The 27,278-nt window shown below is 39.0% G+C and overlaps 2 protein-coding genes across 2 annotated transcripts in view; both read right to left on the bottom strand.

The window, feature by feature from the left end:
• Nucleotides 1–3,336: 3,336 nt before the first annotated feature.
• On the bottom strand, nt 3,337–20,444 carry LOC133558252 (kelch-like protein 7). The gene is made up of 5 exons (XM_061909483.1): nt 19,925–20,444; nt 15,759–15,861; nt 8,443–8,536; nt 3,696–3,820; nt 3,337–3,622 (listed from the first exon to the last, which is right to left on the bottom strand). Exons 1-5 carry the CDS (start codon nt 20,006–20,008, stop codon nt 3,606–3,608), a joined length of 423 nt encoding a protein of 140 aa, XP_061765467.1. The 5' UTR covers nt 20,009–20,444; the 3' UTR covers nt 3,337–3,605.
• Nucleotides 20,445–22,257: 1,813 nt separating this feature from the next.
• pkmyt1 (protein kinase, membrane associated tyrosine/threonine 1) overlaps nt 22,258–27,278 on the bottom strand; it is a 14,857-nt gene continuing 9,836 nt past the window's right edge. The window contains exons 4-8 of the mRNA XM_061909481.1: nt 24,208–24,487; nt 24,018–24,121; nt 23,237–23,409; nt 22,951–23,165; nt 22,258–22,867 (exon numbers count right to left, since the gene is read on the bottom strand). Coding sequence (XP_061765465.1) covers nt 22,513–22,867; nt 22,951–23,165; nt 23,237–23,409; nt 24,018–24,121; nt 24,208–24,487 — 1,127 coding nt within the window. The 3' untranslated portion in view covers nt 22,258–22,512. The remainder of the gene's footprint in view (nt 22,868–22,950; nt 23,166–23,236; nt 23,410–24,017; nt 24,122–24,207; nt 24,488–27,278) is intronic.

Raw genomic sequence — 27,278 nt, 5'->3', positions numbered from 1 at the left:
ACATATATACATACATATACACATACACATACATACATTTATATACACACACATACACATACACATACACATTCATATACATACATATAGACATACACATACATACATATATTCACACACATACATACATATACACACATACATACACACATATAAACACATTTATATACAAACATGCACACATACACATATATACATACACAAACATATATCTCATGATAATCTTAACTGAGTTAGGTATTTATTTAGGACAACTGTTGTTTTTAGAATTCATTGATTTAGATTGTGTTAAAAAATGTGAACAGAAAGTGAACATTTGTGTTAGTAATTGCTATGAATTGGAAAATGTGTATTAAATCAATCAATCAATCAATCAATGAAAGTGTATTTATATAGGCCTTGATCACAAATGTCTCAAAGGGCTGCAAAAGCCACAACGACATCCTCAGCTCTGATCCCACATCAGGGCAAGAAAAAAAGTCAACCCAATGGAATACAATGAGAAACATAATCTTGTATTTTTTTCTCTCTTCATGTTCGACTCATCATGAACACATCCCATCACTCTCATACACTATATTGCCAAAAGTATTCGGCCACCCGCCTTGACTCACATATAAACTTGAAGTGCCATCCCATTCCTAACCCATAGGGTTCAATATGCTGTTGGTCAACCTTTTGCAGCTATTACAGCTTCAACTCTTCTGGGAAGGCTGTCCACAAGGTTGTAGGGTGTGTTTATAGGAATTTTCGACCATTCTTCCAAAAGCGCATTGGTGAAGTCACACACTGATGTTGGTCGAGAAGGCCTGGCTCTCAAGTCTCCGTACTAATTCGTCCCAAAGGTATTCTATCAGGTTCAGGTCAGGACTCTGTGCAGGCAAGTCAAGTTAATCTCCATCAGACTCTGTCATCCATGTCTTTAAGGCCCTTGCTCTCTCCAATGGTGCAGTCATGTTGGAAGAAGAAGGGGCCTGCTCCAAAATTTTCCCACAAAGTTTGGCGCATGGAATTGTCCAAAATGTTTTGGTATCCTTGAGCATTCAAATTTCCTCTCACTTGAACTAAAGGGCCAAGCCCAACTCTTAAAAAACAACTCCACACCATAATTCCTCCTCCACCAAATTTCACACTCGGCATAATGTAGTCCGAAATGTACCGTTCTGCGACTATTTGTTGCACAGGTGTCATCCTATGACAGTTCCACGCTGGAAATCACTAAGCTCCTGAGAGCGGCCCGTTCTTTCACAAATGTTTCTAGAAACAGTCTCCATGCCTTGGTGCTTGATTTTGTCCGCCTGTGGCCGGGCCAGGTGATTAGGACACCTGATTCTGATCATTTGGATGGGTGGCCAAATACTTTTGGCAATAAAGTGTAGACATAATGCCTCTCTCTGATACAGCCAGAGATAGTGTCATCAAAAAATCTGAAAGGATACAGTTCTTATAAGGACTCCTGATCCATACTTATTACAAACCCCGTTTCCATATGAGTTGGGAAATTGTGTTAAATGTAAATATAAACGGAATACAATGACTTGCAAATCCTTTTCAACCCATATTCAGTTGAATGCACTACAAAGACAAGATACTCATGAACTTTATTTTGTTTTGTAAATAATAATTGACTTAGAATTTCATGGCTGCAACACGTGCCAAAGTTGTTGGGAAAGGGCATGTTCACCACTGTGTTACATCACCTTTTCTTTTAACAACACTCTATAAAAGTTTGGGAACTGAGGAAACTAATTGGTGAAGCTTTGAAAGTGAAATTCTTTCCTATTCTTGTTTTATGTAGAGCTTCAGTCGTTCAACAGTCCGGGGTCTCCGCTGTCATATTTTACGCCACATATTTTTGATGTGAATGGTAAATGGGTTGTACTTGTATAGCGCTTTTGTACCCCTTTTTAAGGAGCCCAAAGCGCTTTGACAGTATTTCCACATTCACCCATTCACACTCACATTCACACACTGACGGCGGGAGCTGCCATGCAAGGCGCTCACCAGGACCCATCAGGAGCAAGGGTGAAGTGTCTTGCCCATGGACACAATGGACGTGACTACGATGGTAGAAGATGGGGATTGAACCAATAACCCTCCGGTTGCTGGCACAGCCACTCTACCAACTTCGCCACGCCGTCCCCTCACCTGTGACAGGTTTGGACTGCATGCGGGCCAGGAAAATACCCGCACTCTTTTACTACAAAGCCACGCTGTTGTAACAAGTGGCTTGGCATTGTCTTGCTGAAATAAGCAGGGGCGTCCATGATAACGTTGCTTGGATGACAACATATGTGGCTCCAAAACCTGTATGGACCTTTCAGCATTAATGGTGCCTTCACAGATGTGTAAGTTACCCATGCCTTGGGCACTAATACACCCCCATACCATCACAGATGCTGGCTTTTGAACTTTTTGCCTATAACAACCCGAATGGTTATTTTCCTCTTTTTTCTGGAGGACACCATGTCCTCTGTTTCCAAATATAATTTGAATTGTGGACTCGTCAGACCTCAGAACACTTTTCCACTTTGCATCAGTCCATCTTAAATGAGCTCGGGCCCAGCGAAGCTAGTGGCTTTTCAGGGTGTTGTTGATAAATGGGTTTGGCTTTGCATAGTAGTTTTAACTTGCACTTACAGATGTAGCGACCAACTGTAGTTACTGACAGTGGCTTTATGAAGTGTTCCTGAGTCCATGTGGTGATATCCTTTACACACTGAAGTCTGTTTTTGATGCAGTACCGCCTAAGGGGTCAAAGGTCCGTAATATCATCACTTACGTGCAGTGATTTCTCCAAATTCTCTGAAACTTTTGATGATTTTATGGACCGTAGATGTTAAAATCCCTAAATTCCTTGCAACAGCTCGTTGAGAAATGTTGTTCTAAAACTGTTCGACAATTTGCTTCCAAAGTGGTGACCCTCGCCCCATCCTTGTTTGTGAATTACTTTGGCTTTTATACCCAATCATGGAACCCAACTGTTCCCAATTAGCCTGCACACCTGCTGGATGTTCCAAAAAAGTATTTGATGAGCATTCCTCAACTTTATCAGTATTTATTGCCACCTTTCCCAACTTCTTTGTCACCTGTTGCTGGCCTCAAATTCTAAAGTTAATAATTTTTTTTTTTTTATCAGTTTCAACATCAAGTATGTTGTCTTTGTAGCATATTCAACTGAATATGGGTTGAAAATGATTTGCAAATCATTGTATTCTGTTTATATTTACATCTAACACAATTTCCCAACTCATATGGAAACGGGGTTTGTATAAAAAAATAAGTGTTTTAAGGTTATCTGAGCCTCATCATGCACACCTCAACAATAAGTCGACATCAGCTTCATTTCACTCTTTATTAATGAAGAAACGATGATCAGCAAACTGTTTATATGATGAGCAGGATATTTATGCTTTTAGTCTCATGGGCGCATAAACACAGCTGGCATGTCAACACGTGGAGGGGATTGTCCACTGCTGGCTGCTACCTCTTCACTGACGAGGGCCGACTGTCTAAATGAGAAAAGCGAATGCCGTCTCGTTGAGAGGAACAGATGACCATCATGGGATGGTCGATGCCTTCAGGGTCTCCAGAGACAAATCCAACTAAACCTTTCCAACACCTGCAGAGGAGAACAATAAATGAATCGTTGAATCCTACAAATGCAGAAGATGTGTTGAAATTTGACCTCTGACCTGAGCGTCTTCTGGCAGCCGTCTGTTTTTTGAGGACCTCCACACACACGTTCGTGAGACATTTAATCTGGTATTGTTTGGCAACTTCCATCAGAGACTGGACTTTGCTAATATCCACTGGAACCCTGGCATTCACACAGACAATATCACATATCACAAAACATTCAACTTTCACACATCATTTATTGGCGTGCTAAATATAAACACTGTGGGATTTAAATAAGCTCTACTCCTTCCTACTCATTTGTGACCATGAATTTTGCAAATGTAACCAGGGTGTCATTTGTTAGGCTTTAAAACCTCTAAAGGCTTAGTTGGCCACATGCGTGGACAGCACCCTTTAGCTCTTTTTTCCAAAATTGTGTACACTACTGAATTGGGGTCTTATGTGCTTATTTGGACACTTATACTGCTATCTGGTGGGGTCAGAAGAGTAAACATACAATGGAATTTGAAAAAAAAAGGAGAAAAATAAGATTTAGCATGTCACTAAACATTAAATACACGTTTGTTATGATGTGCTTATGGACTAAGCACATCATATCAAAAGATGATTCTTAGTTTTTATTCTAATTAGGGTCCAATAAGCCCCAATAGCAAAGAGAAATTAAAAAAGCATGTAAACAAACAGATTGGGCCTTAAGAGGTTTTAAATCAAAGAGCATGTCTAAAACAAATAAAACATACCATACGTTAAAAGTCACCTGTGATGACAAAAAGGCACTGTGATGATACCCATAGAACAGGTTATTGAATGTAACATAGTGCCCAATGTATAGGTGGCTTACAGAGTGTGTTATGGAGGTTCATTTGTGTCTTTATTACAAAAGCTTTTTTTGGACACTGAATTTGTGTAATTTAATATTTTAACTTTAGATTTAGTGAACTGATTTAAAAAAAAATGTTTTAACATCAAATTATGCGGACAATTTCATGGAATAAACAAAAAATAATTAGTGAGCAACATTGATGCGTTTAAAGATTTGGTTCGTTAAATTACAGTGCTTTAAAATTCAGTGTGTAAACTTTCAGGGCATAAAAATCCAGTTTATAAAACTTCTATACAATAATTTGTTGCAATTTTGTTTTTGTTACGACTTAAATTCAACCTTGTGGGTGCAGCCTTTTCTGAACGATTCAAAAACCCCAAAACAATGTCTACACAAAAATATGATTTGCAAAACTTTTTTTGGGTTGCAAATTTTTTTTCCGGTTAAGACACAGCTTCAAACTGGTGGGAGCGGGGCCTCCTATGAACAATATGTTGGAAACCTCTTCATTGGTCATATCAATCAATCAATCAATGTTTACTTATATAGCCCTAAATCACTAGTGTCTCAAAGGGCTGCACAAACCACCACGACATCCTCGGTAGGAAAACTCACACCCAGTGGGACATTGGTGACAATAATGACCCAGTGGGACGTCGGTGACAATGATGACTATGAGAACCTTAGAGAGGAGGAAAGCAATGGATGTCGAGCGGGTCTATTATATGATGGTCTGACCATATTGTTTACATTTCAACCCATACGAGTACTACTAAATCAGCATTTAAAAAACATTGCTCAAACAATGCCTTAACCTGAAAAAAACACATGCACATATTTGTAAAAAAAAAAAAAAAAAAAATCCCACAAAAAACATAATAGTCCTTTTGTTAATTTGTAACATTGAAGTTAAACAGTGTCACGTCCTTGGGATCATGTTTTGTTTTGGTCATGTTCGGTTTGGTTTTTTGGACAATCAGTTCCTGTTCCTGCACTTTCTTTTTTGTCTTATTACCATAGCAACTCATTAGTTTTCACCTTGTCCTCATGTCTCACACCTGTTTGCACTTACCATAGCTATTATTTAAACCTGTACTTGCCGTGTGGTCAGCCTGGTGACTTTACACATACTTCCTTCATGCCATGCCATGGTTTAATCCCTCCTGCCCATGCCACGTAACTTTTTGGTTTGTTTAGTTCTGTCTTTGTGATTTGTTTGTTTTCATCGTCTAGTTTTGTACCGCCATTATGCGCGCCTTTTGTTTGCCTTCTTTTTTTGTAGTTTATTAGTGTATAAATAATGATGTATCTTCATTCACGCCCTTGCTCGTGCCAATTTTCCTTTGCGTCGGCAAAACCATCCACCTCATAGTCCAAGTCCTAACAAACAGACTAGTAATTGAAATACTTCAACTATATAAATTATATTAAAATGATAAAATCCGGACTGCATCGAGTGACTAGAACTTTGAGTATGCAAACTTAGGTGAACAGCAGAGTTGTTTATTTTCTTTTTAAATGAATGCACACATGTTAAGATCACCTTTTCAATGCTTATGATGTGCATTTATTAATGTTAAATTACCAGTCAGTCTCCGCAAAGTCAGTGATCCCCTAACACCGGTCCGTGACGCATTTGCTACAGGGCCGCACAGAGAAACAATAATTAATTTATAAACTACCGCATTTTCACCGACTTAACTTTCGCCTGTTCCACTGAACACATTAATAAGCTTGTTAATAGATTACAACGCCTTTGTTATAGTCCATGGGACAATGCACACTAATGGACATATAAAGTCCATTAATGTGCCATTAATACGCCGCCATGGGGCGGCATGGCGTAGTGGGTAGAGCGGCCGGCCAGAAACCTTAGGGTTGCAGGTTCGCTTCTCACCTATTGACATCCAAAAAATCGCTGCCGTTGTGTCCTTGGGCAGGACACAACACCCTTTGCCCCCGGTGCCGCTCACACTGGTGAATGAATGATGAATGAATGATAGGTGGTGGTCGGAGGGGCCGTAGGCGCAAACTGGCAGCCACGCTTCCATCAGTCTACCCCAGGGCAGCTGTGGCTACTGATGTAGCTTACCACCACCAGGTGTGAATGAATGTTGAGTCCCAAATCTCTTTGAGAGCTTTGAGTGTTTAGAAAAGCGCGATATAAATCTAAGTTTGTGTAAAATGTTAATGTGCCAGATTGTAGCCAAAAGTTTGTTTTTCATGCGCATTTTTTGCTGTTTTTTTATCTGCCACACGTAAAAAGCCGTTCTGTGAAAATAATGCACCCATTAAACGGTACCTGATTGAACAAAGGTTGGGGAACCCTGTCTATACTCATCTTTGTACTGTCGTATGCATTGAGCTGATCAAAGCCTAACCATACACAGTCTAGGTTAAAGGAGCATGTGCACAGCCGGTGAAAAACATTATCACTAATCACCCCCACCTGATGAAGACAGCGCAGGAACAACACAAACATAAAAGGAAGTGGAAACAAAACAAGAGCTCAAGAAAGGAAGTGAAGCAAAAACAGAAAAAAACACCCAAAAACTAAAAGAATGGCCTGGCCTAACAGACCGTACCAGATTTGAAACTAGAGAAAGCAGGAGGACGCAGACCTTCAGGATGTTGCGGCTTTGCGGGAGGTACAACTGGCGGTGGCGCAATCTCCGAAAGTGAAGGGTTGGAAGGCGACCTTGGTGGAAGGAGCTGTGCATTCCCAGTCTTAGCCTCTCCCTCAAGAAGCGTATTCCATACGCTGTCTCGAGCTAAATGGAGGAGCTGTTGATCCACAAACTCAGCGAAGGCCGAAGCAAAGAGTGGGTGAGTTTTGGGAAGCCGGGTAGCCGTTAATTGGCAAGAAACCGGGTCTTGAATAACCGGGATGCTGGAACCACACCAGGAAAACCAGGGCTTTCGGAAAACTGTGGAGCGGGTGAGGTGGGAGGAGCTTGAGGCCTGGGCATATGTGGCCGACTGGCTGTTGCAGGCTGTTTCCAGTGAGGGTTGGACTCCGCCAAGGCTGCCCTTTGTCACCGATTCGGTTCATAACTTTTATGGACAGAATTTCTAGGCGCAGTCAAGGCGTTGACACCCCTCCGACTTCAGGTACTATTTAATCTCACTAAAACACTAGCAACACAATAGCAGATAAGGGATTTTCCAGAATTATCCTAGTAAATGTGTCTAAAAACATCTGAATCGCTCTCACTTGCCCTTACCTGTTTTTTTGTTATAAGTTTTTTTTCTAGTCCTTCACTATCAATATCCTCATCCACAAATCTTTCATCCTCGCTCAAATTAATGGGGAAACTGTCGCTTTCTCGGTCCGAATTGCTCTTACTGCTGGTGGCTCACATTGTAAACAATGTGAGGAGCCCTACAACCAGTGACGTCACGCCCACATCGTCTGCAACTTCCGGTAAAGGCAAGGCTTTTTTATTAGCGACCAAAAGTTGCGAACTTCATCGTCGATGTTCTCTACTAAATCCTTTCAGCAAAAATATGGCAATATCGCGGAATGATCAAGTATGACACATAGAATGGACCTGCGATCCCCGTTTAAATAAGAAAATCTCATTTCAGTAGGCCTTTAAGTATCCACTAACGGTTCTGGTGACTCCACAAATCAATAGGCAATGATCCCAAACCGACTGGCTTAAAAACATTGTTACAAATACCAGGTGATGAAAACAGCGCCAGGCAGAAGTATGAAACCAGTGCAAGGACAACACAAACAGAAGAGGAAGTGGATACAAAATAAGAGCACAGGAAAGGAAAAAAAACACCCAAAAACTAAACAAAGAATGGCCTGGCATAACAGATCGTAACACTATCATATCATATGAAATAGATTGAATTCAAATAAATAAACAATAACCTGATTTGTTTCATATAGGTTTAGTGTGCAGGGGTCAGGATATAATATGTACTAATACATCTAATGCGCATCTGTAAGTGATTTGTGTTCTTACTCAGCTGTGTAGATATATTCTAACAGCAGTTCAATGATCTCGGGGTCGACACTACTGAGTTCCACCTCGTAGGACTTGGACTCCAACATATTGGCTGTAAGTGAGAAGAAAACGGAAAGTTAGAAAAAGAGCGAAACATAGTTAAATAAGTAATAAAGTAAGAAACCGACATGAAAATGAAAATGAACAAATGGGCACTTGCATTTGCACACATATTTATTATTTTTAGTTTAAATGATATATCTAAGTATTAAATAATATAGATACACATCTCTCCAGGGTGTCCTCTTACATACCAATTGATGTACAGAGCAGTTATTTGGATTTCACGTTACTTAACAACAAAGGCTCTGCCCACATCTTTATTGGACAGTCTAAAAATCATCCATCCATCCATCCATTTTCTACCGCTTGTCCACAGGGGGTGCTGGAGCCTATCCCAGTTTATCAGATTACAACCTAATATGGTCAGTCCAAACATAATTTCCGGGATGGAACTTATTGCTGTGCAAACTTTGGAAAGTCTTCGTTTAGACCAGGGGTGTCAAACTCAAATACAGAGTGGGCCGAAGTTGAACAACTTAACCTTTTAATAGGGACCCAAAAAAGTTTTGCATTGAATATTGAACAAGCAAGGCTTATATAACTTTATAGTGACATGCAAAATCGACTTTTCTTGGTAGCGGGGGTATATGTTGTAGCGTCCCGGAAGAGTTAGTGCTGCAAGGGGATCTTGGTATTTGTTCTGTTGTGTTTATGTTGTGTTACGGTGCGGATGTTCTCCCGAAATGTGTTTGTCATTCTTGTTTGGTGTGGGTTCACAGTGTGGTGTAACAGTGTTAAAGTTTGTTTATACAACTATACAACTTGTATGGCTGTTGACCAAGTATGCATTGCATTCACTTGTGTGTGTGTAGAAGCCGCATATATTACGTGACTGGGCCGGCACGCTGTTTGTATGGAGGAAAAGCGGACGTGACGACAGGTTGTAGAGGATGCTAAAAGCAGTACCTTTAAGGCACGCCCCCAATATTGTTGTCCGGGTGGAAATTCGGGAGAATGGTGGCCCCAGGAGATTTTCGGGGGGGGGGTCACTGAAATTTGTGATTCTCCTGGAAAGATCGGGAGGGTTGGCAAGTATGAGAATTAGCGTTGAATGCGATGATACAGCTGCACCGCCACTGTGTAATACCGGCGGGCCAGCTCTAATGTTAATTTATTATTGCCTCAAGGGCCAAATGAAATTACACGGCGGGCCAAATTTTGACACCCATGGTTTAGACCTTCAAAATTGAGAGTAAACATGGCAAACAAGTAAAAAAAATGATGGTCTCTATCATGCAGTGTCTGCTAAAAACAAATGACTTGATCTACCTATAGGTTAGTGTGTATTAATTAGGGGTGGGCAAATTAATGCGTTAATTACAAGTTAATTCATCAATCTATTAACGCTGACAATTATTTTAACGCGCATTTGCGTATGTTGTTTACATGCTTTTATTTTGTTAACGCCTTTTCTTAACAGGATGGCGTCGCCCGGACGGGCTTCGGTGTCGAGAGGCTCTTGGTAAAGATGGAACATTTGGCAAAAATACCGGACAATTCTGCAAATGTCATGGCTGGCTTACAGCGTGGTCACTCCGGGATCACTTACGACCGCCAGACAATTCTGAATGTGGATAGATCGGGCCGTTTTGGACTGAATGACGCGTGCTTGCTAGACCGGCTAGCTAGCATGGGAATACTTTGCCGGCTACATCCAGCGGCCTGTGAAGCAGCGGAGTATATGTGTTGTCTATTTATCAATAATGCAGACCAGGAGTGTTGGCTGAGTTCTTAACGTTTGCTTTCAGAGCGTGCATATCACAACATACAAGATGCCGTCATGGCGACACACAACCTTTACCGGGCTACCGCGCATGCTCGTCACTCCTGTTGCATGCTGGGTAGGGTAGTTCTTTATTTCCCTGGCTCATAACATCACAATATAGTACCATGTATATGATGCGTTCAGTTTATTAAAGCACCAAGCAAACAATCGGAAAATTCCCATCATATCAATTCCTAGATATGGTCATAATTATTTTAAGTGCACTACGCAGAATAAACACAACATTATTAATACTGCTACTACAGATAATTTGAGCAAAAATTCCCTAAAACAGCCCACTACCTATAATATAGGTTTTTTAAACATAAGATCACTGATAAAAAAAATGTTTCTGCTGTTACCTCAGAAATTGCCTGTTCAGATGTTATGACTGTGGTTCAGAGATTTGTATGTAGATTATATTTATTTTCCATAACAAACAGGCTAACTTAAATACCCTGGCAGTGGCAATAAGCTCAAATGTTTGTATTTACATTTTTTGAGTTGATTTTCATAAAATATGCTATTTAACTGCTACTGTTTAACAAGGACTGATTTAAATTGTGTTTGCACAACAAATGTTTTGGCGCTTTTGTTCATGTGGGAGAATATTCCAATAAAGGTGCACTACACACTACTTTTGAATTCATTTTTGGGCTTTGCGTATACCATGCAGTTAATCACGATTAATCGGAGAAATAGTGCGATTAACTTCAATTAAAATTTTTAATCGTTGCCCAGCCCTATTATTAATACATGTGCAAACTTCATAGTGCATGCAAAGTTGACAGACTAAAACTGTGCACCAAAGACTCCCTGCTGGCACAGGACATTGATACAACTTTGATTATGCGTATCTTTTACAAGTGACTTTGAAGCAACATTGTAAATTGTATTTGTACATTGAGACAACGTTGACGTCTAACGTTGGATCCACATTGTCGTTTGGGAAATTACCTACTTTCAATGGTCAAATCAATGTCAAAACCTGACGTTGAATAAACGTCGTCAAAAATAATGTTGTTTCAACGTTGTATTTGTGTTGTAGAATATTGGCTGGGAAATTACAAAATTTCAATGGTACAATCAAAAGCATGTTGTTTCAACGTTATGTTTGCGTTGCTCAACATCAGCACCTTATGATAGACAGCAGCTTTATTGTTGTCCATTCTTAACATGTACAAGACACATAGGAAAAGAAATTACATTTTCAGCACAGTCCCACTAAGAGCAGACATACGTTACAAGGGGACAAGACGGGACCGCCAACGGATCAGCCACTTACGGCGCTCCTTAAAAAAAGTGACATTAGGAAAGGGGGAAGAGTAAAAAAAAATATCAGTCTAAGGCTGGACCGTCAGGAGGGGTCCAGACTGAGTCTGAGGAAAAAAAACCTCACATAGCATGGCACACATAAACATGGTACATGTAATCACACCAACTCGCAACAGGGGGGGGGGGGGGGGTAGTTGGGGCCCTGGAGGCCGGCTGCCGCAATAAAGCGCTACTCAGCCATCCACAACCCCGGAGGAATTAAGCAGTGGTGAAGGCGTTGATTTGGGGAAGGGCGTGTGCGTGCATGCATGCCCAATTAACTTGGGTGAGATGTTGAAATGTTTTTGTGGACTGGGGCCGATCTTAAAGTTCGACACCAGGGGTTGTTGAAAAAAAGGAAGGTCAAAAGCGTCCATCCTTGAGGAGTCCTCGGGGGAGTTCTTTAGAACAGCCTGTTCCTGATTGCATCAAGGCCATTCGAGGGAGTCAAATCGTAGATTAAGATGTTGTTTTTCTTCAAGCAGTCCAAACAATGACTTGCCTGCTCTGTTGTCCGTGCTGGATCCCTCAAATCAATTTAATTATTCAACATGTTCTCAACTTTGTTTTAATGTCTTGTGTCTGTTGCCATATCTCTCACATGAGCAAAATAGAGAGTGCAATTCAATCAGCGTGTTTGTCTTCATGTATATGCAGAATATATGCTGATTATCAGAATGCCCGCAATACTGTGAGGGTGGGATGCAAATATATTCATTTAGCACTCGCAATGTGATCTAGTAAGACTGAAACTGTTCTGCAGCCACTGTTTTTTGTCCATATTCAGCACATCTGGAATAGGTGTGCAAACAAGCACATTTATGCCCAGGAACGTCTGAGAAAAAAGACGATTAATGGAGAAAACATTCCGCCAGCGTGCGTATAAATATATTTGGACCGTCAGAAATAAAGAATATTGTCTTTTCAACAAACATGTTGTAATTTCATAGCTGTTGGATGACTTTTTTCGGTTTTTAATGATTTTTGTTTTTTCAATTATGGAAAAACTTCTTGCATTATGCACTTTCTTGCGGCCAGATCATCACTACACTGCACTGCATTCCAGAGCGCACCTTTGTCGTACTAAAGTAGGTTCCATTGTCTATAGCAGTGTTTTTTAACCATGGTTGGGCCGTGAGTGCCCCCTCGATGGCCGCCACAATATATCTGTTTCTCAGCTGTGGTCCGTATGGGTGGCAGCGGTACTCAGTTGTAATACACTTTTCCACCACTTGTGGCAGTAATGACAATCTCAAACAGACAGAAGTATTCAGAGAAGTTTCTTAAGCGCAAAGATTATGACTGAAGTGGTGAAGCTGTATTTTCATTTGCACTGTAATTTAGACAACAGTTACTCTCAGAAAAATATATATTATTGTTATTATTTATTATTAATTTAGTTGAAATGTATTTATTTTAGCACCACATTACAATGTGAATGTATTTTTCATCAGTTTTTAGGAGTCCATTCTCTTGATTTGATTAGTATCTGTTTGTTTTCATCCTGACCTAAGCGTAATTAAATCTGTGATTGAAACATGCTTTGATATCATTTCACAAGGTCTATCCTGTTAAACTGTGAGTAGGTTAGATGTAATTATTGAATACAATCAAAATAAAAAGTAGGGGTATTAATTTAGTGTTAAAATTTGACTGGCCCTCTGTAGTGGAAAAGTTGGGCCCCACATTGCAAAAAGTCAGTGTTCAAAAACAAGAATAAAACACAAAAATTAGGGGTATTTTATTTGAACTAAGCAAAATTATCTGCCAATACAACAAGAACATTTGGTTTGTCAAGACTTTCCAAAACAAGTAAAATTAGCTAACTTCAATAAACCCAAAATACCTTAAAATAAGTACATTCTCACTAATAACAAGTGGACTTTTCTTGGTATAAAAAAAGACAACTTTTTGCTCAATATTTTTAAAAATATTCTTAAATTAAGTAAATGCTAGTGCCATTATCTTGACCATAATGATATGCGTTCGGCATTACATTTCTTGAAACCAGCTAAGGCAAGCGCTTGTTACTCTCGGGGTCTCCTGGCCGCTCAGACAAATCATATGGTCTAAAAATGCATTTTTCCATCGATAACGTGACATCATCGCGCCAAGTGTGTGCTCTTTTTAATTGTAATTTTGAAGAATTCATCTGAATGTGCATGAACTATTTCTGTTCAAAATTGTTAGAAATTACACGTGTTAATAGTTTACGAACTGTCAGTTTACTTTACTGTGCCAACTGTACTACTTTATGAGTACGTATGTTCTATTGTTTCATTGAAAATAAAACAGCAAAGTCCATTTGGCTGTCATCTTTTTAAAGTATGAGACAATTGTGTCAAAGTCATGTTTTTTTTTTCATGCTTGAAATAAGAAAATATTACTTTAAAAAAGTAGTTTTATACTTGTGAGTTTTGATGAGACAGCCTTGCAACAGTTGATATTCTAGTTTCAAGCATGTTTTGCTAAATATAGGTCATCAAATCTTAGGTACATGCTGTTATATCTTACTGAGATCATTTAGGACCAAAACCCTTAAAACAAGTAAAACACTCTATAACATAAAATATGCTTAGAGAGGAGAATTATCTTATCAAACAGAAAATAAACAAGTATCACCCTTATTTGAGATATTTAATCTTACTTAGATTTCAGTTTTTGCAGTGCAAGGTTAAAAAAGTTAAGAACCCCTGGTCTACATAACACTTTATACAACTCATATATTGTATTTGTGTGCTGCATGTCAACAACATGACGAAGCTCCACAGGTTGGACGATATGCCATAAATTTGGAGGGGAATGAGTGTCTCCATGGTGACAGCCGTTACGATACATGCAAAAACCTTGTTAAGACGGTCTGCACCACTTTTATCTATTCTAAATGCAGTCTTAGTAGCTCACACGCACCACTAAAAGTATACAAAATGTAATAGCATTTTACACGCTATTTGATCTTACTTAGTAGATCAGGCCTATTGTCGTCAGAATGAACAATGTTCCCTCGCCACTTCAGGGTCTCAGTGCATTACACATTTTATAGTACAATTGAGTACATTGACATGGGAGTACACATTTAAGTTTTTATGTTAAAATTGTGTAGGTTTTAAAGTGTATGAAGTGTTATAAGAGCTTGGAAAGTGTTTATAAGGGTGTGTGAAAGCTGTATGGAGGGGCTTATAGAGATTTTATAAGCAAAAAACGTATTTTCCTGACTTTTTTCCCCACGCTTTGAACCTTCCCCCAGCTTATAAAATGGCGCAGCTAGTTTATGCATTTTTCTTCCCAAACGTCCATATTGTTTAGTATTGAACAAATAGTTTTCATAAAACACTTGCAGACACTGAATAGTGTGTTATTGTTTGTGCTACGGCGCTATCTTTTGGACAAGTTTGCTCACTGCAGGTGCTGTTAGTTTGACAGTGTATATTTCCTGTTTCGTTCCTTCTACCGGAACTACAACCGTCCATAGCGTTTCTGCTCATAAGGATTCTTCATTCATCACTATTAGCAAGGTTTGTAAGTTTTACAATATAACTAAAACAATTAATACTGACTAATTCATACTACGGTGTTATTTCTGTAGGAGTGTTTTCATGCATATTTGAATATGCTATTGTAATGTAATCAAGGTAGCGTCGTTAACAGATATGCTAACATGTTTAAAAGTGTCTGTGTTAGTGTTATTAACTTCCAATGGCGTTCTTTTTGTACTGTTTCAGTTTCATAAATTCCCCAAAACGTCACTGACATTTTTTAAATCTGTTTAATGATTGGAGAGCTAGCTTCCGCAGCTCTTGGGTCTAGGATGATGACTTCTGTTTTGTTTAATCAGCCATTTTACTGCTGTGTTACAGGTACTACTTGGAAATAATTAAGGTATTTAAATAAACATTTACAAAATATTACATACGGTATATATCCGCGGCTTATGTTGCTAATATATGTAAATATATTTCTTTATTCTAAAATTTGGTGGGTGCAGCTTAAACATTGGTGCGCTCTATAGCCTGGAAAATACTGTAACATTTATAAAAATTATAAATCGCGAAAATGGGTGTGCAAAGTAACCCTGCGATAAAGTAATGGTAGAGTATTGAGTCTGGATCTACATGCATGTGTGAAAACATACTGGTAAACATGAGCCTGAAGAATTTGCTGGCAGCTGCCAGCACTATTCTGTGGGCAGGAAACTGTTGGCTCTGAACCACCAAGCACACATCACACAGAGTGCCCTGCAACAAAACACAAACACATAAGTCAAAGCTACACAAGATACATGACTTGTGTTATAGTTCATTCTTTGGTATGTTATATGTTGTGATAATAATACCAGCATGATAATAACAACAAACAACACTCTCAATGACAGTTTTGGATTTTGTTTTTGTTTTTCCGTGTTTTGTATCGCATCTTGTTGGATTCTTTCTTCTGCTGCACATTCTGTTTCTGGTTCGTTTTTTTAAAATTGGCCTTTCACCCGCATGTCGCCTGCCTTCTCTACATCTTGGGGTCACGCCAAGAGACAACTTGCACTTTTGTGACAAACATTAGGGGTGTTCCGATACAACTTTTTCACTACACAACATTTGGCGTCTTGAGTACTGGCGACTACAGATATTATTCTGATATGATATCAGCACCAATCATAGTCCATACTGATGGAGTGTGAAATGTTAAAAAAAACTCGATCAATTGAAATTACAGCTAAATCAACGGTTAGTATGGAAAACACCATCCTATTTTTTCACTGGAAATGGACTTATGCTGTCTACAAATTGAAGTGGGAGTGGTAATTTGTTTTTAGTGACACCTAGTGGTCACAATAACTCATTAAATTAAGCTCATGACACTAAATTAAAACATGCAGACACTTTTGTTACTGGACACTTTGACATACTTTCCTGCCTTGTAGACTCTGTTTGTGTAAATAATATGCAATTACAATATTTGAGACGTGTTTATTTTGACAAATGTGATGTTTCAGTTTCAATATTGGTTAAGGACTTATGTCAAGCTTGTGTGCTATTGTGTGCTTTGCTGTTGTGTAGCTGTTACTCCTTGTAGTCTATAGCCTACCCTGTTTACATTTAGTAAATGATGACAAAAATACAAGATAACACCAACTTTGTGTAACATTTATATGTTAATTGCTCTGCAGGAATGCTCGTATCAGAGTTTGTATCGGAGATTTTAGATGCAAGCTGGTATCATTCGATACAGGTTTTTTTTTTGTTGATTTCAGACGGAAATCAGATATCAATATCAGATCAGGACACACTTAATTAATATTGCTTCTCAATAATAAAAACGATTATATATGAAACAAACAAAAAAATAATAATGGAAAAATAATGCTGCTTTATTTTAATATTTTTGATGGAAACAGTAGATTATACAAGGCAAAACCTTATTACTCACATTAGGCTAATGACTTAAAAACAATTCCTTTCAGGGGAAAAAAGCTGACTTTGTCTTTTCGGAACACTCTTGCTGTATTTTAGCCATCATATTTCGACCGACAATACCTCAAAGCCAAACAAAGCCAAACAAGACATAAAAGTCCTTTATTTTTTAAAATGGCACAAAAACATTTTGGATTCAATTTGGGTTTTTTTCTACTTTTTTGGTCAAATCCATCAATCAACTTCAGCCCTAAACAAAAATACCAAATATGTTTTTATCTTATTTTAAACCATCCATCCATCCATCCATTTTAAATAAATGGGTTGTACTTGTATAGCGCTTTTCTACCTTCAAGGTACTCAAAGCGCTTTGACACTTCTTCCACATTTACTCATTCACACACACATTCACACACTGATGGAGGGAGCTGCCATGCAAGGCGCCAACCAGCACCCATCAGGAGCAGGGGGGAAGTGTCTTGCTCAGGACACAACGGACATGACGAGGTTGGTTCTAGGTGGGATTTGAACCAGGGGCCCTCGGGTTGCGCACGGCCACTCTCCCACTGCGCCACGTCATCCATTTTCTACTTCTTATTCCCTTCGAGGTTGCGGGGGGCGTTGGAGCCTATCAAAGCTACATTTGGGCGGAAGGCGGGGCACACCCTGGACAATTCGCCACCTCATCGCAGGGCCAACACAGATATACAGACAACATTCACACTCACATTCACACACGAGAGCCCAGTTTTAGTGTTGCCAATCAACCTATCCCCAGGTGCATGTTTTTGCAGGTGGGAGGAAGCCCACACAGTCACGGAGAGAACATGCAAACTCCACACAGAAATACCCCAAGCCCGGGATTGAACCCAACGCACGAACACCTGTTCCACCGTGCTGCCCTTTATTTTAAACCTTTGAAGGTATTTTGATCAAATTGTGTTTGTTTTCAATCACCTACTTTACATACAATGAGTTATTTTCCTATTTAAATCTGTGATACCTGAATAAAAGGCATTTGAAAAGGGCCAACATAGTAAAAAAAAAAAGAGTAATAAATGTTTAATATTTTATTAAGACTGAAGTTGATGAAGAAACTTATACAAAAAAAGTTTTAAAAAATCCAAATCAAATGGAAGACAATTGAAATGTAATGTCCCAGGAGGGTTAAAAGCAAATTACTTTAATTACAAGGATTTGGATTTCATTTGGACCAGGGGTGCCCAAACTTTTTGACCCGGGGGCCGCATTTGGTTAAAACAATTTGGCCGGGCGCTGGACTGAAAGAGCAAGCACTTGTCGCGGAAAGAGCGCGATGATGTCACATTTTTGATGTCAAAAAGTATTTTTAGGCAATATAATTTTGCCTAGGGCACACCGAGAGTAACAAGAAATAGAAAATTAATTATAAAGGTCAGATTTAAAAAAAAAATTATTGAGGAAAAAAAAAAGGTATTAAAGGCCTACTGAAATGAGATTTTCTTATTTAAACGGGGATAGCAGGTCCATTCTATGTGTCATACTTGATCATTTCGCGATATTGCCATATTTTTGCTGAAAGGATTTAGTAGAGAACATCGAAGATAAAGTTCGCAACTTTTGGTCGCTAATAAAAAAGCCTTGCCTGTACCGGAAGTAGCAGACGATGTGCGCGTGACGTCACAGGTTGTCGGGCTCCTCACATCCTCACATTGTTTACAATCATAGCCACCAGCACCGAGAGCGATCCGGACCCATTAATTTGAGCAAGGATGAAAGATTCATGGATGAGGAAATTTAGAGTGAAGGACAAAAAAAAAAAAAAAAAAAAGCGATTGCAGTGGGAGCGATTCAGATGTTATTACACACATTTAGAATGATAATTCTGGAAAATCCCTTATCTGCCTATTGTGTTAGTGTTTTAGTGAGATTAAATAGTACCTGAAAGTTTGAGGGGTGTGGCCACGGGTGTGTTGACCCAGTGTCTCTGAGGGAATTAGTCACGCAGCTGGAAGCTCCGCTGATGTCGCCGGTAAGAGCAAACTTATTACCACAATTTTCTCACCGAAAACTGCCGGTTGACATTTGGTCGGGGTCCATGTTCACTTGACCGCTCTGATCCATAGTAAAGCTTCACCTCCGGGAATTTCAAACAAGGAAACACCGTGTCTTTGTGTGGCTAAGGGCTAAAAGCTTCCCACCTCCATCTTTCTACTTTGACTTTTCCATTATTAATTGAACAAATTGCAAAAGATTCAGCAACACAGATGTCCAGAATACTGTGTAATTATGCGATTAAAGCAGACTACTTATAGCTTGGATCGGGTTGGAAAATAATGTCCGCTACAACCCGAGACGTCAAACGCATGCGTCATCATACGCGTCATCATACTGGGACGTTTTCAACACGACACTTCGCGGGAAATTTAAAATTGCAATTTAGCAGACTAAAAAGGCCGTATTGGCATGTGTTGCAATGTTAATATTTCATAATTGATATATAAACTATCAGACTGCGTGGTCGGTAGTAATGGGTTTCAGTAGGCCTTTAACTTGGACTTCACGCGGGCCGGATCCATAGTTTGGGTACCCCCGATTGAGACAATCCCAGTTCGATGTATAGTTAGTATTTTTTTTAATTATTAGTCTTTTTTCATTTTGTATTGTCTCTCCAATATGATATACTTATCTGGTTGTAATTTTTTTTACGTAGCTATGTAAACTGCTCATAATGAAAATTGGCAAACTGCAAAGAAAGTGATGTTTTTGTGTTGGTATTAAACATTTAATAGAAAAGCACGCAACTCCACCAAATATCGCGATACCTGTAGACAACACACCAGCGGGCAGCACAATAGCACATTCCATTGGCAAAAATTTCCGACCAATTTGCACATTTCTAGCTTTTACTCACATTTTTTCTTAGATTGTTCATCCCTCCCATGATGCTGCCAAAGTGTTCATCTTCGACATCATCTGTCTTGGATCTTGACGCCATTTCTGAATATGCTTATTCGTTCAGCTATTTATTGTGTATTTGTGATTGACAGAATCACATATATGAAATAACTTCTGGTTCTAGCATATAACGGCCAACATTAATTCAATGTTCGCCAACTCCAACTAGTGCAAAGACCATCCATGCACAGCTTTCTGCTTTGTTGTCTTTGAAGCGTCATAGAAACACGTCCCGTCAACTATTTCTAAAAACCAATAGTCTTTCGTCACTTTGAACCCTGCCATTTTTGTCTGGAACATTTTTGGATTAAAAAAAAACAAACAAACCTGTGGAACTGCTTTATATCATAACGAACTGAAGATGGAGTTTTTCGTAAAGAATTTCACGTTGATAGTCATGCAGTATTTGTCGTATGTTTGTTTAATAAAAGTTGTGTATAAAGCTGCGTACTTTCGTAGTAATCGCCGGAAAATGTTTTGAGAGGTAGCTTTCACAATAAAGGTTACTTCCGTCATAATGTTTTATAATGTTTTATGTTGTTCTTTGAATTACTGTTTGTAATTGTTGAAATTTATAAATAAACATTTTAAATAAATAAATAAAGGTTACCTGCGTTTTAAGTATAAATAAAGTAGTCATAAAACATTTAAGTTCATTATCTGAGTTTGTAGAAAAATACCACCATATCAGAGGACAAAATAATTGTAACTTAACCTTATACCTTTATACTTCGTGTAAAAATTAATGATATATGATGAAATGCAGTGATCCTCAAACTGTGGTACGTTAAAGAACCAAATAAATTATACTGTATACCAGTGATTTTAGGCAGTGGTCCCCAACCACTCGATTGGTACCGGGCCGCAGAAGAATTTTTTATAAATTAGCATTTTTTTAATGAAAAACATTTTTTTTTTAAATTATCATAAAAACACAAGATACACTTAAAAATAGTGCACCAACACAAAAAACCTCCATTTTTCATGACAAAAACCTCCTTTTTTCATGACAAAGGAGAAAAAAAAGAAAAGTAATTCAAGGCAGGCGCTTACTATATGCCCTGCGGCAATTCAAGGAAATACGGTATATACCTGTGCTTTTAGATACATTTCCCTTTAAAAACTGTATTTTTATAATTTATTTAGTACAATGTTTATTTTACTTTTATGTGCAATTAATTGCATGTGATTCATTATTTAAATAGTTTTATTTTCATATATTCAAAATTACTGTTCAAACTATGTGTAACATTACCGATGTCAAAATATTAAATATATACTTGTTAAATAAACTTCTGCCTTTTTTTAAAGAAATATATAGGCCTTATATGCTAACTTCTAGGCTTTAGGTACATTTTATATTTAAAAACTGTATTTTCATATTTATTTTAGTACAATGCTTATTTTACTTTTATTTGATTCGTTATTTAAGTACAGTGTTTTATTTTCCTATATTCAAACAAAATGTCCATCCATCCATTTTCTACCGCTTATTCCCTTTTGGGGTCGCTGGCGTCTATCTTAGCTACAATCGGGCGGAAGGCAGGGTACACCCTAGACAAGTCGCCACCTCATCGCAGGGCCAACACAGATAGACAGACAACATTCACACACTAGGGCCAATTTAGTGTTGCCAATCAACCTATCCCCAGGTGCATGTCTTTGGAAGTGGGAGTTACAGATGTCAAAATATTAAATATATACTTGTTAAATAAACATCTTCCTTGTTTTTAATAAATATTTTGGCCTTTTACCCTACTGTATTTTAATGTTAACACTTGGAGAGCCAAGTGTTTTCTGATGTGGTACTTGGTGAAAAATGTTTGTGAACCACTAACGAAATTAGTAACATTTTTAAAATGTATGGCCTGAGGCAGTGTGTTTAGGTTGCAAGCGGACTGCAAATACTAATGATTGCGAAGGCAGTTCACGGCAAGTTTTAAGTAAGCAAATAATGGCGTTGTTCTGTACAGTAGCTATTAATAAGGCGTTAGCTCCTTTTTGCTGCCACCAACTGGTAATGATATCCATCCATGTCCTACCGCTTGTCCCTTTCGGAGTTGCGGGGGGGCTGGAGCCTATCTCAGCTGCATTCGGGCGGAAGGCGGCGTACACCCTGGACAAGCCGCCAACTCATCGCAGGGCCAACACAACACAGACAGACAGACAACACTCACATTCACAGACTAGGGCCAATTTAGTGTTGCCAATCAACCTATCCCCAGGTGCATGTCTTTGGAGGTGGGAGGAAGCTGGAGTACCCGGAGGAAAGATATATACACCCAAATCTGTAGCTAAACAACAATTTTTAATCAACACATCCAACATGTATCCAAGTATGCTTAACATTAACAACAGTTTATTTTTTAGACGTGAACTCAAATATCACTCATGAAACACATCTTGACTAGTGTGTTATTGCACTCATAGAAACACAAAGCATGCTTTTAAGAAGAAAAAAAAGAAAGATTTCCTAAAAGAAGCAGCAAGAAGTGAACTTAATATGTCCAATTGCACTCCCTAAGCACAGAAAGTCTTTAGAAGTCACGGCTGTCCCTCCGTGTTGGATTCCTCAAAGAAACAGAGAAGGTTTTTTGGTTTAAAGCTGGCTCGTGACGGATCGTCTTCTGAGCAGATCCATTTGCTATCTCGCCTTTGTGAGGAACGTCTGTTCTGCCTGGAGGAAATGTGTGTCTCTGAGAGACAGGGGCTGTAAGAAGGCGTCATTGTGTGGCACTCAGTGGAGTGGATGCCGGTGTGTGCACCGTTACAGTGAGCCCACTCTAAGGGACTCAGGCGACTCGGGGTACGGGGTGGACTCAGGCGACTCGGGGTATTGGGTGGACTTAGATGATCAAGTCCTGGGAAATGGGGGAGAAGAGTGGACGTGTTTTTCATCCTGCAGGAGGAAAATTGTGATGAGTTCAACAAACTAATCTTGGCACAAAGAAGAGAAAAAAAAAGAAGTGTGGACCGCCTCACCTGTGAGAAAATGTGGGGGAAAGCTCCGGTCCTACGGGTTCTATTGGGAACACGGCGTCGTCATCTGAGCTGTCGGAGTGGGCAGCGCTGAGGAGCAGCATTACCTCCTTGTCCCAATGCTCTTTGGGAGGAGTGCAGGGCGCCGGCTTGCTCCACCCGAAGTGGAACGGCAAATGAAGGGAGAAGAAAAGTCGGCGGCCAAAGTTTATCAGCAGCTAAAACCAAACAAAAAGAGACAATTAAAAGATGAATCAAATCATACTAAGAGATTGTGACGACAAATTACCTGGCAGAAGAGCCCCAAATTCTGCACAGTTTCGGCAAACGTCAGATAAAGGCGTCTCTTCCACCTGCGTTTCCTCACTGAGGGGAGGGCGAGAAGCTGAGACACCGTAGGCCTGTCAGAAGGTTCCGGAGCTAGCATCATCTGAAGAACACTCTGGAGGTCTGCTGAAAGCTCTGGACGTACGAATGGAACTAAATTTAATAAAGAACTACAACTCTGTGTGATGAACACTTTGAATTTGAATCAACTCCGGATTACACTTGATTTAGGCTTTTCAGCTTCCAACCGAGCTTACAGCACAAACTTGGTTCACATCTGATAACAAACATTATGACATACAGTTTTTAAAATTGAGGAATATAATGGGTTATTTACAATACAATATGACAATACCTATGAACCAAGAAGCATATGTGAGAGTTAGATGATAAGATTTTGGGGTACAAAACCATGCAAATGTAAGTACTAGGCAGAGGTGATACAATTTAGGGGTCTCAGGTAATCATCTTTTGTTGGATTGTGGTACCAAATGACAAAAGTGTGTGAGGAGCAACTGGAGAATTTAGATGCAGCAGCTTGAAAAGGATAAAGAAAAATATGTAGGAAAATATTTTTATATTTTAAAGCTAGTCATGCTGCAAAAATGATTTTTGCAATTTTACCTATAACAGTGTTATGATATTTTCATATCATTACATCCTTAGCTACAGCAATACATCCAATATTTTACAAAATTAGTATCTTGCCCATTTCTAACATCAGTTGACAAAAATACACTTACCCTTTGTGACCTGAGGGAGGCGCCCTTGTCTGAGTTGCTGCCAGCCCTCACCTCCATTGGGAACCTCAACATTGCATGCGAGCTCCAGAATGGAAACACCCAAACTAAAAGAGTGTGTTACAGCGATGTAAGTAACACATTAATTTAACAAAAGTAGGATTTTATTTTTAGTCATTGACTGCTTTTGTACCTGAAAACATCTGCAGCAGGTCCATACTCATCCCGCAGCAGCTCAGGTGCCATGTACCTGGGATCTCCTCCTTGGTCGATTTCTCTCGCCTTCTCCAACAATCGATCTGAGCTGTTCCCCTTGACTTCCAGCAGAAGCCCAAAGTCCCCCAACTTGAGACGCCCCGAGTCTGTGATGAGGACGTTGGCAGGCTTGAGGTCCAGATGAACAAAACCGTGAGAGTGCAGGTGGTCCAGCGCTGAGAGAAGGTCACACAGGTAGGACCATGCAGTGTTCTCATCTGTGTCAAACAAGAGGACATAAAAATCCATTTAAACTAACACAGGCGACAATTTAAAAGATAAATTTTATCTTGTGGCGTTAAAAAAAGACTACATCAGGAGGCTTCCGACAAACACAATGTTTTTTGACCCCGACAGTAATTTGCTTATGGAGACCACATACCTGTCGATTATAGAACACGTTACAATTGAGCATTTACGATACATACATCGGAACCCGCATAAGTCGGTCAAAAACCTGTCTTTATGAAGAATAAATGATGTCAACAAACTATCGTAGTTAAAATAATCATTTATCATTGCTTGTTCTACTTATGTCTCTGGCCAAAGTCCCGAGTCAATGTGCAAGTCATGGCTAGTTTCGGTTATGTTGACAAGCATATGCCAACAGTCAGCAAGTCAATCAATCAATCAAATTTTATTTATACAGCCCTTAATCACAAGTGCCTCATATGTATTCACAAAGTCATCCCTGTCCTACACCCACACCTGGGCAAGGAAAAGAAAAAACACCCATATGGTGAAAAACAATCCTTGAGAAGGGAAGGCAGATGTAGGGAGTCAGGGACCCCACTTCCAGGGTGACCGGTTGCAATGTTATCAAATTGTTAAATTAATATTGTTGAATTAAATGTATTACAATTTAGAATAAATACCCAACCTCCAATTTGAGCGACATCAACATAAGCGTATAAATATAATTTATGCTGCACATAACTATGGTTGGGCATTGTTTAAATTTGGACAATTACGGTTATGATTCCAGTTCCTCATTTCCATTCCAGTTCCGATTACCGTATTTTTCAGAGTATAAGTCGCTCAGGAGTATAAGTCGCACCTGCCGAAAATGCATAATAAAGAAGGGAAAAAACATATAAGTCGCACTGGAGTATAAGTCGCATTTTTGGGGGAAATGTATTTGATAAAACCCAACACCAAGAATAGACATTTGAAAGGCAATTTAAAATAAATAAAGACTAGTGAACAACAGGCTGAATAAGTGTACGTTATATGACGCATAAATAACCAACTGAGAAGGTGCCTGGTATGTTAAAGTAACATATTATGGTAAGAGTAAAATATTCAAGGCAAAATTGTATTATCATAACCGATTCCGGTTATGAGTCCAGTTCCTCATTTCAATTCCAGTTTCGATTATTTGAATAGGCAAGGTCAATAATTTACAATAAATTTCTTGCGAGGCTTTTTTCAACCAGTGTACAAATACTGCATAAATTATTTAAACTTGTATGTAAATGTCATGAAGTTTATTTCCACAAGAGTACTTTCACAAACGCTTCACTTTATTTTTTTAAAACCTCAGAAAATATACATTTTATACACATCATGTTGTTATTGTGTTAGAGATAAGGTTGTTCTGATCAGGGTTTTTATGTTGCCAAATCCGATCATCGATGAGTAATATTGTCCAATACCGATCACATGTAATAACAGTCATTATTTAATGGCAAGGGCTATTTACAATTTGACAGTACTGCAAACTATCAATCTGGTGACTATTTATTGCTTCCACGCAAATGACTGATAGTTAACATTAGCATTAGCATTTTGATTGGAGCATCGAAGTCACTTACTAGCTTAGCAGGAACAGAGCAGCGTTGGTCGAAAATCCTTTATCTTTGAGTTTACGCCAGCGAGTGAAAGCCTTTTTATTAGACATTACATCCCTTTTTTTTTTCCTCGTCTCCTTTATTCAAACTTTTCGTTTCTTTGGTTGTTTTGTAGCTTCTGCCATGATGGCAGTAATTGCACAAAGGCGTTCTTCCTCTTTTAGTTTTCTGCTGGCACGTAGGCGTTGGCATCAACTTTCGTCTTTTTAATGAATGGGGGAGTGACGTAAGCTGTAAACGAAGTCAGCACATTTGTAATTTTTTTGTGTGGCAGGGTGCCTACCACCCTCCTCAAAGTTGCTTAGTGCCAGAGAAAGTGATACAGACCACCTCAGGCCATGACAGAGGTGTCATTCAACTAGTTGTAAGTCCATCATCCCAAAAGTTATGAAAATATTTTATGAAGGCTGAAAAGTTACTTAGTGCTGCTTTAATTAAATGGAAAAGTTCTCACATTTATTGGTGCAATACATCTTTGGACAATTTTGACCAGTATTTTAGGTCAAAGCATATTAATTGTTTAAATGAATGAATAAGTGCCTTAAGTACATTATGCTTGTGCAATATACTTTTTTAAAACTTTAATATTTTTAGAGCAGTCAGACCACATATGGCACACTGCGCTATTATTGTAAAGGGGGAAGTGTGCTGTGCCGTTCTCAGCTTGTCGAGTAAAGAGGCGACTCACTTGAGGCTGTAAAAAAAAAAGAGAGCGCGCCTCTCAAGTTGCGACCAATGTTTTTACATTATAGTTGCATTGATGATGTCGTTGACAACAACACAAGCAGATGTGATGTGTTGTTGGTTTATGGATCGTTTTTGTAGAACTTTAGTTGTTGTCTCAAGTGGCCGTCTCGACATTGATTGTTAAGTTTAGGACCGGGCAGTTGAGTGTGTCGGGGCTAAAGTAGCACTACCGGAAACATTATTTTCAAAAACAAATGTTTCTTCTCAGCACAATGAAAACATTTTATTCACTTTTATGTCAAATTCCCTGATATTATTTTGCGTTCATCAGCGGATTAAGTTTTATTGGCCAATTATGTGAATCCATTTGCGATCATGTGAACACGGAAAACATATGACTAATATTTTTGTTGAGTTCAGTGATTATTGATTAGGTATACTAGCGCTGTGTCTGATAAAAAAATACCAAACA

This window comes from Nerophis ophidion, linkage group LG08 (genome assembly GCF_033978795.1).
Source record: "Nerophis ophidion isolate RoL-2023_Sa linkage group LG08, RoL_Noph_v1.0, whole genome shotgun sequence".
Classification (NCBI taxonomy): Eukaryota; Metazoa; Chordata; class Actinopteri; order Syngnathiformes; family Syngnathidae; genus Nerophis; species Nerophis ophidion.
Note: the sequence above shows the minus strand (reverse complement) of the source record. Positions and strands in the feature narration are given on the sequence as shown.

Bases quoted from the DNA above. Each gene is read 5' to 3' on its own strand.
- LOC133558252 (XM_061909483.1), bottom strand. From the start codon at position 20,008: ATGGCGTCAAGATCCAAGACAGATGATGTCGAAGATGAACACTTTGGC. The intron at 15,862-19,924 runs GTGAGTAAAAGC...GTTTTGTTGCAG, and splicing joins TGAACAATCTAAGAAAAAAT to GGCACTCTGTGTGATGTGTG. The intron at 8,537-15,758 runs GTATGTTTTCAC...TCTCACTTACAG, and splicing joins CTTCAGGCTCATGTTTACCA to CCAATATGTTGGAGTCCAAG.